The following is an 18,642-nucleotide window of genomic DNA, read 5'->3' as shown; positions in this document are numbered from 1 at the left end:
TGTTCGGTCATACTTTCCTATCAATGCTTTCCAAGTGGCTGTCAAAATCGAATTTACCTATTTTTGAGAATATTAGAACCAAAACCCCCCCATTTCTCAAGGGATGAAGAAAGATTATAATCTGCAGCTAGCAGATATGTAAAACCCTTTTCCTGCAAGGTGTGAAATTAAGAAATAGAATCTTGTCTGTCACTGTCATATATGATTTTATGGACTATGCTTCTGAAAATTCAACATCCTGGAGTTGTTATTTCAATAGTCATGGCCACATATTGTCCTGGACCACTATATTTATATTTTGAAATCCTTCCCCTGACTTGTTTGTCTTAATGTTTTAAGATTCTAGCACAGTGTTTGCACTGTCTTCCTAACTTTGGTCATTGTTTAATTTAAAAGGAACTTTCTTAGTCTAACTGATTTAGTCAAGGTTGCAGAGAATATCCGATTTTCCCGTATTTCTTTGTTTTAACTCTTACTGGCTATTGGACAAAGATGCACAGGCTTCTCCACTTGTTCCATCTGGTTTTGCTCAAATTCTGCCTCAAATCTGATTCCCAGATTCTAGTCAGGCTGCTGCTTTGTTCTTGCAAAGGGTTTTAGCTTCACAGATTTTCTTTTTCTTTTTCAATTCTCTGTCTGTAACAGCAAGCCTTTTGGAAATGTTGGCATCACCACACAAGATGTATACTGTGCTTTATCTTTCTTGTATCCTAGTCTGTCTGTCTCTGGCTGTGGACCTAATCTCTGTTTCTAATACATCCACATCACCATGGCAACTAGATGTCAGATACAGGCTACACGGTAACATTAAGTTTGTCTTCTAAAAAGCCCTACTCTTTATCACTCCTTATTCAACAGCTGTGGCTTGGGGTTGGGCTTTGTCTTTTGACGAATGTGAGCCAGTGAAGGTTTGTTAATGAGCAGTATCTCAGATACAATATTAAGAGGCTTTTCGGCCTGAGACCCCTCTGTTAATCATGATGCCCCCTCTACTTTCTTGTTGCTTGCAGGGGCAAGAAAGTGACTATAATTTACCATTGGCCTATAATGGTAGAAAATTACTCTAGCTCCTCTTTTATCTTTCCTTTTTCTGTATTACTGTCTCTGATGAGTATTAACTTCTCTGCTGACAGATTAGAAGATGTGGAGCCACCATTTTAGCTCCCATTGTGAAGGGTGGAAGCATCAGCTCTTTAATGCTGTTGTTTGCATCCACCTGGGCCTGGGTACTAGGTAACCCCTATAGGAATCTAGAAAGACATCTCCACAGTACGCACTGGAGCTCAACTGAGAGCGTTAAAAGGCTAAAGCAGAGTGTGGAGTTGCAGATAATGAATCCTGCTATATGGCTCCTCATTACCTCACGCTTCCTGCCATGCTAGTTCAGCTCTGCGACTTCCAGCAAGTCACAGAATTGGTGTCTCGGTATGGTCCTGAACCACACTTCCCTGGGTATATGTGTACGTGGGCTCAGCATGAATGCAGGCAGATCTCTTGCCTCAAGCTACATAAGCATAAGTTCACACTGGGTCCCACTGACTAACCTCTCTAGAAAATGTCACAGTTTCTGTGTTCAAAGTGAATTTTGTCCTCGCTTGCTGCAACTCACCTTGTTTACTTTGATGGGTGTTATAATGACAGGGCAAATGAGAGAAATGCCATATGAACCTTTTGAACTGTAGGGGAAGACTGTGGACTAAAGAGACAAAATTTTCAAGAGTGAAGTAAATGAAGTCCAAAAGCAAAAGTATTGCTGGACTGAGAATATGAATAAGAAGCAAGGCAATGGCAACCTCTTTGAATCAGAGTGAATTTACTGAACTTGAAGAGAGTATGTTTTAATCTACAGTTAACAAAGACCTTTAAACTAGTTTTAACCCAAGCACTATTACTGTCCATACTCTCAGCATCTCTGACTTGGAGGCATGTCATGTTTGGGGTGCTTACCTGAATAGAAGTCTGGTAAATTATTTCAGCTTCATTTTTGATTATCCTGGGGCTTACCTACTTTACTCAAGAATCTCTTCAGTGAAGCAAGTTGTCTTCTCACCTATTTACAATTATCATCACTGAATGAAAAAGAAACTTCAAGCATGCCAGCACTGAAATTGTGGGGTCTGTCCCCAGACAGTCACAACTGCAGAAATAGTAAGGAGACAGTTAAACATGTTGGACTAGCTTAATCAGTGTTGCCTCATCCAGCTGCATTTGGCTTTTAGAGATGTGTTGCTTGCTTGAAAGGTCAGTCTGGAATGCAGCAGTGAAAAGTTCTTACATGAAACATACGTTATATCGCAGGATAAAAAAGGGAATGGTATGAATTATCATTTAGACATACAATTACATTTAAGAAAAAATTAAAATTCACTTTTCCAAAAATAATAATTTTTGTGAAACTGTAGTATTTTTTTGTTGCCTTGTGGATCAGTTTCCTATCTGGAGGAGAAGTTAGTGCCCAAAGCCAGGCATTAGTTATTTAATGTGTGTGTCTGCAAAAAGATTCATTCTTTTTCCTTCAGCAGCAATAGAGATAAATTCCACCAAAGCAGGTTTAAGAAATGTCAATTAGGATATCATCGTGCTGTCCCAAAAGCAGTTGCCTTTGTATTGCACCAAAGAAATTTGGTTGCTTTAAACATACAAGGTGTCCTCCTTCTTACCTGTATTTTTTGCATTTTGAGTCTGGAAAAACATTGGTTTTGAGGTTTTCTTGCTGCTCTCTTCTCTTTTAGTATAACCACTGTGTCACCCGAAGAAAAGTTTGAGACTTTCGAAAAATCCCAAACCAACAACAAACAACCCCCCCCCCCTGCACATCTGTTGGCTACAGCTATATATAAGGGGGTGTGTGCAAAAATATGTATTGTACACTAAACTTGTTATTGTTACTCTGCCTAATTATTCTCCGAGAGCAGATATTTTCACTTTCTATCTGTGTCTGTGCAGAATTTCTTGTAGACTTTTGCTCATTAGCCTTTAGTGTGCAAACTGTTTCCCTCTTTTCCCATAGTCATATAACTTTTTAAAAAAATAATTATAATTGGTTTGTTCTCTTTTAAAGTGCTAACTTTCCTTAATTGTGTTTAGTTCATTATTTTAATGAGAAAAAGCAATCAGAGAGTCAGGATATGTTCTGTTATTGGCTTAAAATAACAAACAGGGAAAAGTACCCAGGGTATCTTTTAGTGTGGAATTTATTAATGAAAAAAACCTCATGATTAGAATATTATTTTTAATGGACGGAGTTTATATGCTAGGAATGCATTGGGGAGTTTTATTTGTTTGTCAGATTATTTTGCCTTATTTAAAGATTTTTTTAAGACATTATTTTATCCATGAAATATGTCGGAAAAGCATTCTTAATCTGTAAATTTAGTGGTAATCGACATAATAGGTCTGGGTTTCTGAAAACCTTTAGGAACGAATATGCAAAAACATTTGATTTTTTTTTTTTTCAAATGTAAAAATTGTAGCTTTTGTTTAATATGTAGCAGCGAAGATTGACATTTCACAAAGAACCATAGAAGTTTATCTAAAGATACAATTTCTTCATCTTGTCTGCTATTTTAGAATACTGTAATAATTTGTCTCTCTACCCTGCTACATAACACAGACCCTTCTTTGATTTATCTTGGATCTGTGTTGTGTGAAGAGGAGAAAAGATGGCTGGTTAAGTATTAGTATGCTTGGTGAAAATATAAACCGTTTCAAAATATTGTTTGGCTAAAAACTTCCAAAGACATTTTTACACTATACTTTGTTTATCTAGGTGTCTTTCTTGCAGCTTTTATTTGGCACATTCCTGAAGGAGCAAATAGTGTGTTTAAGAATCCATAACCGATCTTGTAATGTGTTCATCCCAAGATGCTTTTGTGCCTCTGCTCAGTGTTCTCAGTATGTTTTAATACTAGCTTCAGAGGTTTTGAACCAGATGAACAATTTCATGGCTGTGAGGCTTTTTCCAACTCTTTTTTGTTTGAGTAAAACTTCCCTTCTACACAAATTGGGCAAACGGTCTTTTGTGCAAGGCAGGAGTGCTACACAGGGACTCTGAAGAACTACAGCAGTTAAGGGACCATTGATTTGAGAGGATGAGAGACAATGACTTGTCTCTCAGGATAGGTGTGCTGTCATACCTGATACTTGCACATTCATACTATGTTGATACTCCTAGAAACGTAGCAGTAGATGTTTAGTTGTTTATAGCCCACTACGACTGTAAAACATTCTATATGCTAAAACATTTCTCTCTAAAGGTTCTTCTGCCTCCATTTGTTGTATGCAAGAGGCATGATGTGTTGACAGAACTAGGAGGTCTTTAGCATCTCTTGATCGAAGCATATTTGTTGGTCCTTACTACACTGTGTCATGTAACTAAGTTTGTTTCTATAATACCATGTCTCTCTGAATATCTGAGCAATAGGAATTAGACAATTGTCGTGAAGTGTTAGTTTACAGGTTTGCATGGACTTGTGTTTAAACACGTTTTGTAAAGATTTGTGAACAGGTCTCTCCTTGAGATATTTCCATGAGGATGACTATTATTTCTAAGGCTGTGCCTTGCCCTTGTTATGTTGTTGTATTTTTTTCTCAGCTTTGACAACAGCTCTGCTAAAATTGTCCGTTTTCATACATTGTGCATTAAATATTTTACAGTGCAGTGCCTTCATTTAGCAGCAGTCACGTTTGCTTTCTTTTCCTCTAATTTGCAGTGTGTTCCACTGTCTTTGGTTGTCATGATGCTCTTTCCTGCCCTGCCACTTGCAGAGGTTTAGATTTCTTTGTTGCCGATATCACTGTTCCATCAGCCTGTGCAGAAATTTCTTCTTGCCATGTGTCAGAACTAGGACTTTTTTTTTTCAATATTTAAGACTATTTTTTCTTCTGGGATGAAATTGCAGTGAATATAAGGGCCTCTGTACAATTTGGTTAATTCCTGTGTTCTGAGCATTTGTTTACTCTTTCCTACTTGGAAAACTGTTTGTAGCAGTTATTTTTCATGTCTCTCAGTTACACCCTGGCATCCTAGAGTTCTGTGGTGTGGTATTTTCTTGCTGTTCTTTCAGGTCTCGTAGTCTTCAATTCATACCCTGTAAAAATGTGGAAATGAGTATATTTTTCTGAAAATACAGAAATATCCTGGTATCTGTGGTCACATTAATTTATGCAGTGATCATCTGTCAGGATTACTGGGTTTTGACTTTAGTTCTTCTCTGCTAAAAGCCTCTTAGCAATTGCTGGTAGGCAATGCTGTTTTGTTAGAATATGTTAGTGATAGATATAACTGCCCCATGCACCTGGCTCCTCTGACAGCAGGTCTATCAAAGAAGCGTCTTATTAGTTCTTCCTGGCATGGACAGTAAGTAAATGTTTGCTCCAAGTTACTACTTTAATGTAAAAAAAAAAAAAACAAACCCCAAAAAACCCCAAACAAAAAACCCCTAATGTTTTGTGTTCATAAATCCTGTTTATATGCTTTTTCCAGAGCTTTGCTCTAACTGATTCACTGATCAGCCCACGTACTGGTTGCTCTTAGCTGTTACAACTGACTAAGTTAAGCAGGGTCCAATCAGGTCCATAGGTGACTGGGTGACCTCAAAGGTGCACTGATTTTACTGTAGGACATTTTTTATAATTCATTAGGTGTCAAACTCAGCAGAGTCAGAACTGAATCTCTGTCCCAGAATGGTGTTAGTGAGGAATTTGCAGCTGTAATTCTGTCTTTCAAATGAACTAAAGCTGAATCTCAGACCACCTTGCTCACAAAAAGAACTCCCCAAGCCAAACAAACCCCCAAAAGCCCCCAAATCCACTCATGAAACTCAGCATAAAAATAAACACATCTGGCCATACTCCAGTTCTTACGCTGCCACTTCAAAGGAGAAGGGGAATGTTATTAGGGCAATGCTGGAAGCTGAAACAACTAAATATCTAGACTATGCCTTTATACAGTCACATACTTGAAGTCTTTACCACCCCATATACTTACCAGGCAGGAATGTGATTTCTGACATTGGGGAATGGTTCTCGGCACATGGGGCAAAAGGGACAAACACCTTCTTTTGTGTCTACAGATGGCCGGATGCTTTGATCTGTGAGCTGATGCATCCGCATTACCCATAGATGCAGAGGGAGTGGAAGAGAGAGAAATAAGCAAAGGCAGTTGCCAAAATTGGCATCCAGCCCCAGCTCTTGAATATGTTGGACCACCCTGAAAAGCATTCGTATTAGTGTTGAGTGGTATAATTATTAGATTGTTGGTGTATGTCCCAGCAAAGTATGTGATTTTGTTATTCTTTAAAATATGACCAGACTAAATATGTTGTCAGTGTCATCAAAACTAAGCTAATATTGTTGCTATCTTTGAGCCAGAAGGGTGCTGGATTTCGCATTCCTTTTCCAGTGCTTGGTCCTGTAGGCTGTGCTTGTACTGCTTTATCCTGTGACAGTGCTGCTGTGCCATGTTAGGGGCTGCCATTGGGGTTATCCATCAGATACTACAAGAACGAACACCATTTCGGATGCCAGCATCTTTGGCAGCTTGCCAGGAAAAATTAATGATTATATTAAAAAGGTAACATAATAGTGGGAAAAAACTAAAGATCACTGGTAACATTTTTTTTTTCTTGGTAATAGCGTATGGCAAGAAAGAGTATTGTGTTCTTTCCTCATAGTCACTGAATTCCTCAGTGGTCTCCCTTATTTTCTATAAAGCTTTCTGGAATAATTAGAAATCAAAGTGTGTTGTGTATGCATTAGTTTCATTCCATAGACTTATTCTACTCCAGATATTTTTATAGATTCTGTGAATGAATATATATTTCATTGAAGCGCTAACCTTTGGTATGCTCTTGCACATCTTTCAGTCTGCACACCTTGGTTGCTTTTGTTAAGACTTCAGATCTGTTTCTTCGGGTCAGCAGTATCTGTGACAGCAACTTAATTGCTACATGCATTTGTACTGTTCTTTGGCAATTCTGTTTCAGATTCACATTAGTGTATCTATTTGCCTGGGGGTTGGTTTTATATTAAATATCAGTAAAAGGTAACATCTACACAAACAGCAGTGAAGCAAAATCCCATATAATTGCTAGCTAGTCCATCGAAAAGACAAGGGAAAGGGAGTATTTTAATTATATTTTAGCTGTTATTGTCAAGAAGCAAAAGGAGAAATTGTGTTTCAAGAATTGTGGCAGAAGCTATTTACATTTATTGTCCTTGAGCCCCATAACAACATCTTAATGATTTTGCATTTATATTAAGCTTTATCTTTTATTCTTTTTCTTCCTCCCCAAAATTCTGAATATTCACAAGCATTCGTTTGTCACTATTGACATGTAACTATTTTGGGGATGCAGATGACATTAATATAAAAACTTAAGCATACTGTTTCTAAATGAAGTCCTGGGGCCAATTTAAGCAATTTAGTGTAATTACAAAAATTGGAAATTGCCCAGAAAAAGCTTAACACGTAGGTTATTGGAAGGTAAGACTATACAATTTTAATGAGGATATATGGTCAGGAACTCATTTGTATTTAGGATGGTGCATGTGGACAGAGATGCATCCACATAACAGTCATTATCAAATTTAGAACAAGGACCCTGGGTTTGAAATCCTTCTGCCTGAAGATACAGTAGCCAGTGATTTCCGTGTGGTCTGTAGGCCTGCAGTTTTTTATTGTGGATACGTTGATTTTATTTTTTTTTCCCCCACTTGATTTTTCTTTGTATTCTAATGATTAAACTAAGTGTGACCTTATTTTCTTTTTAATAAAAATGGTTAATGCATAAAGTGTAACTTGGTGTATTGTAAAAAGAACAGCCAGCATAATAGATACGCAGCATGTAGGAAGGTAGTGAATTGTCACCAGGTTTCATTTTGAAGGAACCCAGTCATTGTCGATCACATTTTAATTGTACCTTCTTATTTAAAGCAAATACATAATGGTCCTTTCAGCTAAAGAATTCCCATTAGTTTCCGAGTCAATGGATTAATGTTTATAGTGATCAGCATTTGGATTAGTGATTAGTGTTGTCAACCTAATGCAGAATATAGACTCAACTAATCGTCCTCAAGGAAAATTTCCTGATTGTATTTCCGTAGTGTTCTCTAATCTGTTGTACAGACATATACAGGTGAAGTGGCTCTTCATAGATGGGTTAAAAAAAGTAATCCATGACTGTGGTGGCATGGATAATTTAATATAACATATTCTTTAAACATAAATTTATATTCAAATGCCATTGGAAGGATTTAACATTCAGTTTAGAGCTTAACAGGTGGGTGACTGAAGATGTCCCATGACCTTATGGAGCTGGAGTGTATATAGAATTTAAAGGAAATTATCACTGGGTTGGGAAGCAGAGCGAAGATTCTGCCTAGATGAGCGACACTATAACATAGATTCATTGGGAAAGGGCATTAAAAGGCAGCTTCTGAGGAATCCAGGATAGAAGACATCTGATGAACTGATGATATTGTAAAATAATAAGGCACAATGTGCAGTCTTGAAATGAGATTAAATCTAAGTTGCTAGGAACCACTACAATTTAGTTTAAATATAAATCAAGATAGAATTATTCTGTTTGATTTGTTTGTCTTTTCACTAATTCTGATGACTGAAGGGCCATGAAGAGATTATAGTCCTCTAGAGGCTTTAGGAAAAGTTCCTTGGTTTTCCTCTAAATAGACTTTTCAAAAAGAAAAAAAAAAAAAAAAAAAAACAAAACCAAACAAACAAAACAAATCAAGAAACAAACCAAAACCCACAAACCCCTGAACTATGTTGCTCTTTTCAAAGGTGAACTAAATTTATCACCTTATCTCAGTATTGTAATGCTGTGTCAGTAAAGCAATGATTCAGATTCTGCACCAAAACTTGTGTATAGTAGCAGAACCAAAAGATCAACGTTTGAACTCGCATTGGGAAGTTCCAGTGGACTGAGAATCGGATTATCATTTAGTGCTTCAGTTCTCATGTAATGTCTAAATGCCGAACAGTGGATCAATATTTGGGGGTGCTGAAATAGGAGGTATTTTTGCCTATCCTGGCATCTATTATCAGTTTGTAGTCTTGACAGTTAATTTATGTTGTCTCAATCACAGCTTGTTATTGGAGTAACTGTAGACTTGGAAACCACTGGACAATGGATTTTGCCAGGTAGGCAAAACCGAAGTAGTACTGTTGGACTGGTGACATCGATTTGTTTGACATGTGTCTGGTTGGACAGATTTTAACTGTATATTTCATTCTCTAGAGAAACAAGTAACTATACCAGACATGTTTTAAAAACAACATCTCTCTTGCTGATCTTGTTTTTTCAGCAGTCCATCTATGTAAACCTAAATATTTGGATGAAAGCAACATTCAAAGATTTGTAGCTTGAAGACATTTCCCTTTTATGCAGCTTTTCTTGATCAATGTAAGGAAAGATGACAATTCACCTTGTTTCCACTTCACTAAAATCACATTCTAAACAGGCCTCTGAAATCAGTACAGCAATGTTATTTTGCAAGCTAATGGAAGTATTATTTCAAATGCTTGAGCAAATGTTACTGTGTATTCATTTATGCACGATTTTGCAAATGAAATAATACATCTGTGATTTTAGTTCCATTTTTTCCTTTCTGTTCTGCTGACTTCACATAGAGATTGAATTGGGAATATACTATCTCCTAATTGTTTCCCATCTTTCAAAATTCACAGTAACTTTTTAAGATGTGTTAATTTATTTCTGATTTCCCACCATCAAACCAAATCTGCAGCTTAAAAACATACCCGGGCAGCCCAGGTTTTTAGGAATTGATAGATGGGGATGTTTAATACAGAAATAGGGTTTTTTCCAACATCAAGGATTTGGTCTGTATTTCTCTTTCTATAGGAATAAAAAAATAAAGAGGTAATTGTGAAATCTGGGTCCAACGTTTTCCAAATAACAACTAGTGTTATTTGTAATGGGATTTTGGGTTTGCATACCAAAATCCATTCAAGAGTGAAATAAAAGGTGTTTCACTTTCTGTTTCCACACATAAACTTTCAGATATAGTGGGAAAGGTCTTACCAAGATGAAGAATAGAAGAAGAAAAAAAAAAAAAAAAGGTATAAAGTCTTGCCAGAGACATTCCATGCATGCAGGGAAAGTAAATTGAGTAAATAATCTATCATTACATTGACTCATTTATGTTCTTCAGAACAAGCGATACAGTAGTTCCAGGCAGATGGTCTAATGAACAATTTTAAATTAGGTAAAAAAAAATGTGCCTGGTGTCTCTTCTGTATTTTAACCATACTTTCATTATTTAAGTGTATATTTATTTCAAATCACTTAACTGACAAAGAAAAGTAAAAGATATTCTACAGTATTTTGCAGTCACTAGATTTTAGGGTACTGAATAAACTGAAGATGATAGAGTTCAAGGGATTCTATTTAGGTAAAATCACTTTTTCTCTGTGTTTTTTGTTTTGTTTTGTTTGGGTTTTGTTTTGGTTTGGTTTTTTTGCTTTTGTGTTTTTTTTTGGTTTTTGTTTTTTTTTTCCCCCCCCAGATCCAGCCATTGTAAATGGAGTTTATTGGTCAGAATCTTTAAATAAGGTGTTTGTTGATAATTTTGATCGTGACCCTTCTCTCATCTGGCAGTATTTTGGAAGTGCAAAAGGATTTTTCAGACAATATCCAGGTAAGAAGAATACAAATTCTTACTTAAATTACAACAAAGAGTGCTATGGCTGCAAATTTCCACTGATTATTGTCACGAATCATGACTATCACAGATACTTGTGAGTTTGATTTTACTCTATCTAGTTTTCGGAGAGAGATATTTCTAATCAGTGTTTTCGGTGTTCTGAGTTTTTTCTACCAATTTTCATTTGGAGGTGAGGCTCCCAAGTTAATTCATATACTCATAAATATTCATATTCATATATATACGCACACATATGAAAAATAAACTCTAAACAGACTGTGGAGAAGGAGGGCAAAAGGATTAAACCATTCATATAGTACTGAACATAGATGATGTGCTCTACTGATGCCTAAATAATTTATTGTTCAGTTTTTAGAGTTCGACTTAAAATCACCTCTTTACATTCAAAGATTTCAAGAACTTGTTTTAAAGTTTATTTGACACCAGTTGTAATATAATGCAATTAGATTACTTGTATTATTTCTACAGAAGTAGGTTAAAATATATATTGCTACCTCTTACGTTTTATGTTTAATCACGTACAAATTTTACTACACATTAAATAACTAAAGAGTGAAATACACTGATTCTCAGCTTCTGTAATGCTGGATCAGACCCCTGTTGGGAACTGTTCCTTTAGCTGAAATGGTTTAGCAGCCCATGTTTTTTGAAGTCTGAAGTTTTGAAGTCTTTAGTTTAACGTGAGCAAGTTGTATGTCTGAAAGTGACTGAGAGTAATGGCTACTACATCTGTTTATTTTCAGATTATAGTTCAGTTCTCAAACTCCATGATATTTCAAGGGCAGAAGAAATGTTGCTCCTTATTTTAAGGCTGTTTCTTGTTTTGTGCTAGAAAATGAGTGTAGAAAGCAGGAAGGATTGCCCTGTCATTTTTTTTTTTTTTTTTTTTTACTGGGAGATGTTTTTACCATACTTCCTTTGACCCACAACTGGGAGATACGAGGTCTTCATAACATCAGGTGTATGACCTGTGAGTGAAGCGGTTAGTATAACAGTCACTGTTAAGATCAGCCCTGGGTAGTAAGTGCTTAAGGCTTGAAAGGGCCTTGGCAAGCATGTGATAAAACTTGCCAGCACCAATGAACAAGTATGACAATAGTATGATGAACATAGTAGGCTTGAAGAGGTTTTAACCTTACAAATAGGCTGAAAAGGAATGTGAAAAAAATACAGTTTCTGGTGTTATTATTTTTCCCAGTATTTTCTATGTTATACATTAAATTATTCTTTCCAGTATTTCCTATGTTATAAGCCTGTTATATTAAAGTATCAAACTCCATTAAGTGCTACTTAGCCCAATACCACAGATGCATTTTGGACAGATATTGTGAAAATGTAATTTAATCGCTTTATCTCTTTTTTAAACAGGAATTAAGTGGGAACCTGATGAGAATGGAGTCATTGCATTTGACTGCAGAAATAGAAAATGGTAGGCAATAGACGACTACCAGTGTTTAAGAAATTTGAAAGGAAGGAAATTTTAGTATTTAAAAGAACAAGTTGTTTTGTCTTTTGTCTTAGGTACATCCAGGCAGCAACTTCTCCAAAAGATGTGGTAATTTTAGTAGATGTCAGTGGCAGTATGAAAGGGCTTCGCTTGACTATTGCAAAGCAAACAGTTTCATCTATTTTGGATACCCTTGGAGATGATGACTTCTTCAATATAATTGCTGTGAGTGTCTCAGGATTTTTCTTCCTTTTTTTCTTCCATCATTTCTTGTTCTCTGTCATGGTTTACATCACACAATAAACTTGAAAAATATTGTAGGCAGGTGGTGGATATAAGATGACATCTGAACTAACTGGACGGACACTGTGATTTTTCCAATGCAGGCTGCTTCAGGTGGCAGTGTTTTCAAACTGTTCTATGACTTGTGGTGTGAAATCCCTTAAAGAGATTGTCTTGAGTTTGAGAGTTGCAAATAATAAAAATTTGGTTTTGAGTTTGCCTGAACTTTCTACGTTACCTTGATTTTTAATCCTGGAGTGTGTCACTCCCTCCTGCTCCTGTTCCCCCCCACCCCAGCTTCTGCAATACAATGCAAATTGCAAAATGGTTAATATGTAAGAATTAATAGAATCAGATCTTAGCTTTTGTTGAAGCTTGTATAGCATGATAAAATGCAAACAGTGCTCCTCATTGTTCTTGCTTTCTTCTGTGAATCTGAAATATATGTATGTATAAGTTGTGCAGAGGTATTACTGGTGCTTAGTAAGAGTGATAAATCAGGTCATCAGTAGCTCCTGTTTGCATATGGTAGGTAGTTTTCCATGGTACAGGTAGAAGTTTTAAGTCTAGGGCAAGGGGCTAATTTTATAGTATTTAACAGGGATTGATTGTGTAGGTAAGGATGGATTTAACAAGTCCAAAACTGCCATAAGATTTGCACAAGGGATGGGTGTGGGGCGTGGGAGAGGGAGGACGAATTGGTGGTTTTATTAAAGTCTCCTTTGCTGATATTCTTTTGCTAATACTTTATAAATACATTGTTTTATCATATGCATCAATCCTCAAAATGCCTTCAAATGCAGGAAGATTTTGGCCTTCCACAAGGCCAAACAAGGGAAGTGCCCTTTGTGTACTGAAACAGATGACACCAGTGCAAATCATTGAGATTGTACGGAGAATGAAGTGTATATGCCTGAAGTATACATGCATTTAGTATTTTTAACAGATAACAAGCAGTTAGTTCAGAATACCTGTCATATTAATCTCCTTTCAGGATAATTGCATAATTAGCAGAAACTCACATAGTTGAAAGACATAATTACATACTGTATCAAAAAAAGCTTTACTGTCCTTCAAAAAATTGTGATTAACTCTAATCTAAATAACTTTTGTAAGTTGAAAGAATGTATCAACTAAGTAATTATTGATACTTGACCAGCCATTTTCAGTGTATAATTTCTGTGTTTATCAGTAGTTGTGACAGTTACTGTGGATGATGTAGGAAGAAAAAAGAATTGATTTAAGTGATTTTTTTTTTTTTTTACTTCAGGAAAACCAAAATGCTCATCTATAGCAAAAAAATGTAAAAATATATGTGGGTCCAATTGAAACTAATGAGTTTGTCTAAGTAATACAGCAGAAATACTGTGTAAATGCTTCAAAAAAAGGAGGTATGGAATAACTAAATGTAGGCTTTTTCAATTTAAACTTTAATTGAAAGTGAACTGAGCTGTGTGTAAACCAGCATGCAGTCACAACATTTTTACGTAATTTATTGTCAATTAAAAAACTTCTCCTCATTGATTCTGGTACTGAGAAAAGGAAACGCCCAACTGAGCTTTCTCTCCCCCTTGCCCAGGCTCAACTTCTGCCCAACGCCTCCCCAGCACCCCTTCCAGTTGCTGCTGGGTTCAGTCCCTCCCCTCTCCTGGGCGAGGAATTGTGTGGTGCTGGAGGTTGGGGTCCTGTATAGGTTTCCATCAGTGGCTCTGTGCTTATTATTTATCACTGCCACTCTTCACTGAGACAGACAGGTTAAGGAGTTCTCTCTCATTCCCACAAGAGAGGAGAACCCTCTTCATCTCTTCATTTTGATGCAAAAAGAAGGAATTGCGTTTCAGGTTGTTGTAATACGTTTTAGTGTTCCATACACAGAAAGACATTTAGGATTCTCATTAAGTCTAATGGGCGTTATGGTCACTACATGCTAACATTGTTAAATTCTCAATTAACACTTATAAATATGCAGTAGGATAGCAAAAAACCCCCCAAAACCCATCCAAGAACAAAACCCAAAAGCAGTACTTGCAGTACATTATCTAGGTGGTTTCATATTTATTTGGGTTTTCGATAAATATACTTTTAACTTTATATCTATACATCTCTATATATATCAGAAAACAAAATTCAGTGCAGGCTTTTCCAGAGAATAAACATTAAAGGATAATGTTAAAAATAATTTTAGCTTTCATGGGTAGTCTGTTGCAAAATCTATTTGAAATTGATGGACTGGATGATTGAATTGCAAGAAATTCTTGAAAAACAGGAGTGATTTTGTGCTGCCTATGTTAAAATTTAAGGTCAGTTCACTGGTGCATGAACAGAGATGCTTGCAACAACAATAGAATATGCATATTTTTTCAATTCACTTTGAAGTATAATTCCAAGTCATGCATTAAATTAACAATATTATCATAAAATGAGTACTAATTTTGCCAAATGCTAAAATTTTTAAAATGCTATTATAAAAATGTAAGCTCTACATTAAATTAACAAAATATTAACTGAGCCAAGAATGATAAATTAATTTTAATGCTTTAGTCACACCATTTTAGCAAAATTGATTAGAATAAAAGTATTTGTAATTCAGAGCATAGTACTATAGTTCTCTGGTCTTAATCTGTAGAATTTTTAATTATAAATTATTTCTGTGTAGTCTCTTCTTTGGAGACCTTGTAGTCATACAGACTAGATTATGGATAAGCTTACTTTTCAGGATGCCTGAATAATCAGATTTTGTACAGCTAATGTGCGAGCAGGCTGAGAAAGGCACCAATTGCTATCCTCCACATCATTGCTCCAAGCAGTGCACAGCACTTCTGTGCCTCTTTTTGTGCATGGTAACGCTAGCGGAACTTTGAAGTACCAATTCCTTTAGTTTCTGGATTGGCTTCACTCTTGGATCTTAGGTTGGGCTATATTGGATATCTGAGAATGCCTAATACAGCATGAATTTTTTTATTTGTGCATTGTTGCACACCAAAATGTGAATTTAATTTTTTTTTCTGTGGACCTTGCTCCAGACAGCTGAAATATGATAAAGGATAAATATGAAAAATGCTAAGGTAAATGTAAACTACTTGTATACGGTTCTAGCACACCTACACATCTCACCTTTTCAGAATGCAAATAGTATCAGATTATATCATGTCTGTCACCAACTGTCTAACTAGATATATGGTTTCTCCTAGTTCAGATTTTAGCCCACTAATTTTATTTTATGCCTCTCGTGCAGAGAAATAATGAGTGACAAAATAATGGGAGCTAATAAAACAGGTAAACATAACTAACTAAAATAATAATAAAAATCAATGTTATCAAATATTTAAATTACAAGAGAGATGAAAGTCGACCAAGGGTTTGGAAGAGGAGCTCAGGAAGGAAAGTGGTTGGTTTTTACTTCTCTTCCTCCTCTCTTTCAGCAAAACACAGGCTAATCCCAGCTATTGCACAGGTATTAGCACTGTCCTCTATTGCATCACAGCTATCACAACTATAACATGCAAAGATGTCATCTGCCAGAGTATAAGGGTATGGGAAACATAAGAAAACAGTGTAATGCAAAGATCTTGAGAAGCAAAATGCAGGCTTTTTCTGAGGTAAATTAACAAGAGGTCTATAGTAGGGATTGCTGGCAAAGTCGGCAGTTACTGATCAGCCTTTTGATTCAAGATCATGAAGATATTTCACTAAATAAAAATTTTAAATGTCATAGAAAAGCTGCAGAACTGAGTTCAAATTGATGAAGGTGGCGAGGAAGGAGGGGGGAAATTTTTTTCCCTTTTCCACTTTAAAAGTTTAACACAGTTAAAAGAAAGATATCACCAATGACAAGGACAAAGAAATTGAATATATGCAATGAAGCACAAGCTGAGTATCTTACTAGAAGCTGACAGTTGCACTAAAGAACTTCTTGAGTGTATATGCTACTTTAGGCAGCAAACACTGCTTGAACGCTTTCACATGTTGCATCAGAATTCTAGTTTTCATGGATTTAGAGAGGCAGATGTCTGCTGTTTTGGAAATTTCTTTTGGAACTGAAATAATTTTGTCCAGTGAATTTTTCCATCTCTTCATATTTGATTTTTTTTTAAAAAAAAGGAAAAGAAAGTGTGCACAATTAGCAAAGAGTATACAAATTAAAATCATAAAAGTGCACCCTTGCAAGAAGTCAAACCATAAGAAGCTGACATACCTTTTTATATAAAGCTTTTCCTTACTGTGCTTTCATTTTGTGTCCATACAGTAGAGGAAGAACTACTTACAAACAACACTTTCAGGTTATGATTGTTACCCATAGAACACATAAACCAGTCATTAATGCATGTTGGCATAGTCCAGTTTTTTCAGCCATACATAGCAGGTTACTTCAAATATTTTTGATAGTAATAATCTCAAGGTGAATTAGATGCCACAAATGCAAATTGTGTCACAATTTCTGGGTTTCAGAATGATGAATATCTACATTGTCTTATGTTCACAGTGACAATAAAAGTGCTCTGTCCACATGTAATTGTGCTGTTTATGTGAGAATGAACATTTTTATTCATCCTTTTTAAAAGCAGGTTGATTCTGTAAAATGGGGTCGCTAGGGGAACTCCAGCATGTCCTATTTGAAAGTGTGGGCATCCTTTATACTTTATATGCAATTGAATACAAGTGGCAGCATAGTGGGAAGCTACTGGGAATCGATCCGGGTTACAGTGCAGCTAGCAACACATGCAAGCTACGTGTCTGTTGGAATAACCCGGGGATACGTGTTACTCCAAATAGTAGCTAAAATAAACCTTATGGAAATCTAATGAACTGAAATTATGCTACTTCGATGCAGGGTCTGATAGAGTAGGAAGTTATTTAATCTATTTGCTGGTGGTGATAGGCCTGGAAAAAAAAAAAAAAAATCTGTGGTACTACTACAGCATTAAGAAATTCTGAGTTAGCTTGCATGCGGATGTTTGAAACTGAGACCATGACTGAGACACAAGTAGACTTTAGTATTTTATTGCATGTTGGCCAATTACAGACACTGTGCTTGGTATCATATAAAGAAAAGTATGTATGTTAATATAGTTTCCAGTGACAGCTACAGAAATCAATCTAAGAACAGGCTTAACCAGAGAGTATGTTGATTAAGGAAAATGCTGTCTTCTGTGTGAAGACAGAAAAAAGCTTGGGAGTAGGGGCTTGTGTACCTGTGTCTGTTACAGATTTTCAGTACTTTTTTTACAGTAGAATGGAATATGGTCTTGACTGTGGCCTATAAGAAGAGATGCTGTGTAGATTTAGCATTATTATTTTGCAGTGACTGTCAGGAGATAGATAGGAAAGCAGTCTGAAGAGAGATACTACGGGGAAAAGTACATAATTTATCAGATCAATAAATGTTCTGACACCGAGATGCACACGGGACACTCCCAGTAACTCTAAAGTGTTTTACAGAAGTCTTTGCCTTGTTTTTTGTGTTGCCTTTGGAGCAATAGACATGTCCACAGACTCGGATATTTCAATAACATTAATGGTAATAGTTAGGGAAGCATGCAAACCTGCTGCGGAAATTAACTGTAAATATCTTTTGAGCATTCTTGTTTGTTTCTATATAACCAACCAACTACTGTGTTGATACTGATGTAAACGCTCTGTATAACCAGCAATAGTAAGTGGAGTTACTCTGGGTTTGGTTTTGCTTGTACATGAGGACAGAGTCTAGCACAGTGCCTCAAGGATAACTTGATGCAGTTCAAATTAAACCTTCTTCCCCGTGCAACAGTAATTATGTGTGTGGTGAGTCGTGTGCTGTTAAAATCAATGCTGATGATGGGTGTCCAGAGTGGAACAGGTTGCAGGGGTCTATGGTTAGTCATACATGTAGAGAAAGGAGTGGAGTTACATTGAAGAGAGTAGAACAAATTCAGAGCTACAGGCAGACAGAGACAGTGAGAATTTGCAATGACAGAGAACCCTGTCTGAGCAACATTCTGTAATGAGTCATTGTAAGGCTGTTTTTGTTCCCAATAAGGTGGAGGAAAAAAGGAGTAAATCTCTATATTAATCTAATGAAATGTTTTTCCTGGTTATTTTTGACTTGATTTAACGTGTCATCTTCCATTGTTTACTATGGATGTTCTGATTCACTTAATGCCTGTGAAAGGGTGAAACTGTTTAAAGCCTAAATGCAAGGGCATTGTAGTTTGATCCATGATACCTTC

General features: G+C 36.2%; 1 protein-coding gene across 1 annotated transcript in view; it reads left to right on the top strand.

Moving 5' to 3' along the window:
* CACNA2D3 (calcium voltage-gated channel auxiliary subunit alpha2delta 3) overlaps positions 1 to 18,642 on the top strand; it is a 466,439-nt gene that overhangs the window by 194,331 nt on the left and 253,466 nt on the right. Inside the window, exons 6-8 of the mRNA XM_026857568.1 lie at positions 10,549 to 10,680; positions 12,076 to 12,136; positions 12,229 to 12,379. Of these exons, the coding sequence (XP_026713369.1) occupies positions 10,549 to 10,680; positions 12,076 to 12,136; positions 12,229 to 12,379 (344 nt within the window). The remainder of the gene's footprint in view (positions 1 to 10,548; positions 10,681 to 12,075; positions 12,137 to 12,228; positions 12,380 to 18,642) is intronic.

Source organism: Athene cunicularia (assembly GCF_003259725.1).
Source record: "Athene cunicularia isolate RWA chromosome 12 unlocalized genomic scaffold, athCun1 chr12_part1, whole genome shotgun sequence".
Taxonomy (NCBI): Eukaryota; Metazoa; Chordata; class Aves; order Strigiformes; family Strigidae; genus Athene; species Athene cunicularia.
The sequence above is the reverse complement of the archived record's forward strand: the minus strand, read 5'-3'. Positions and strand labels throughout refer to the sequence as shown.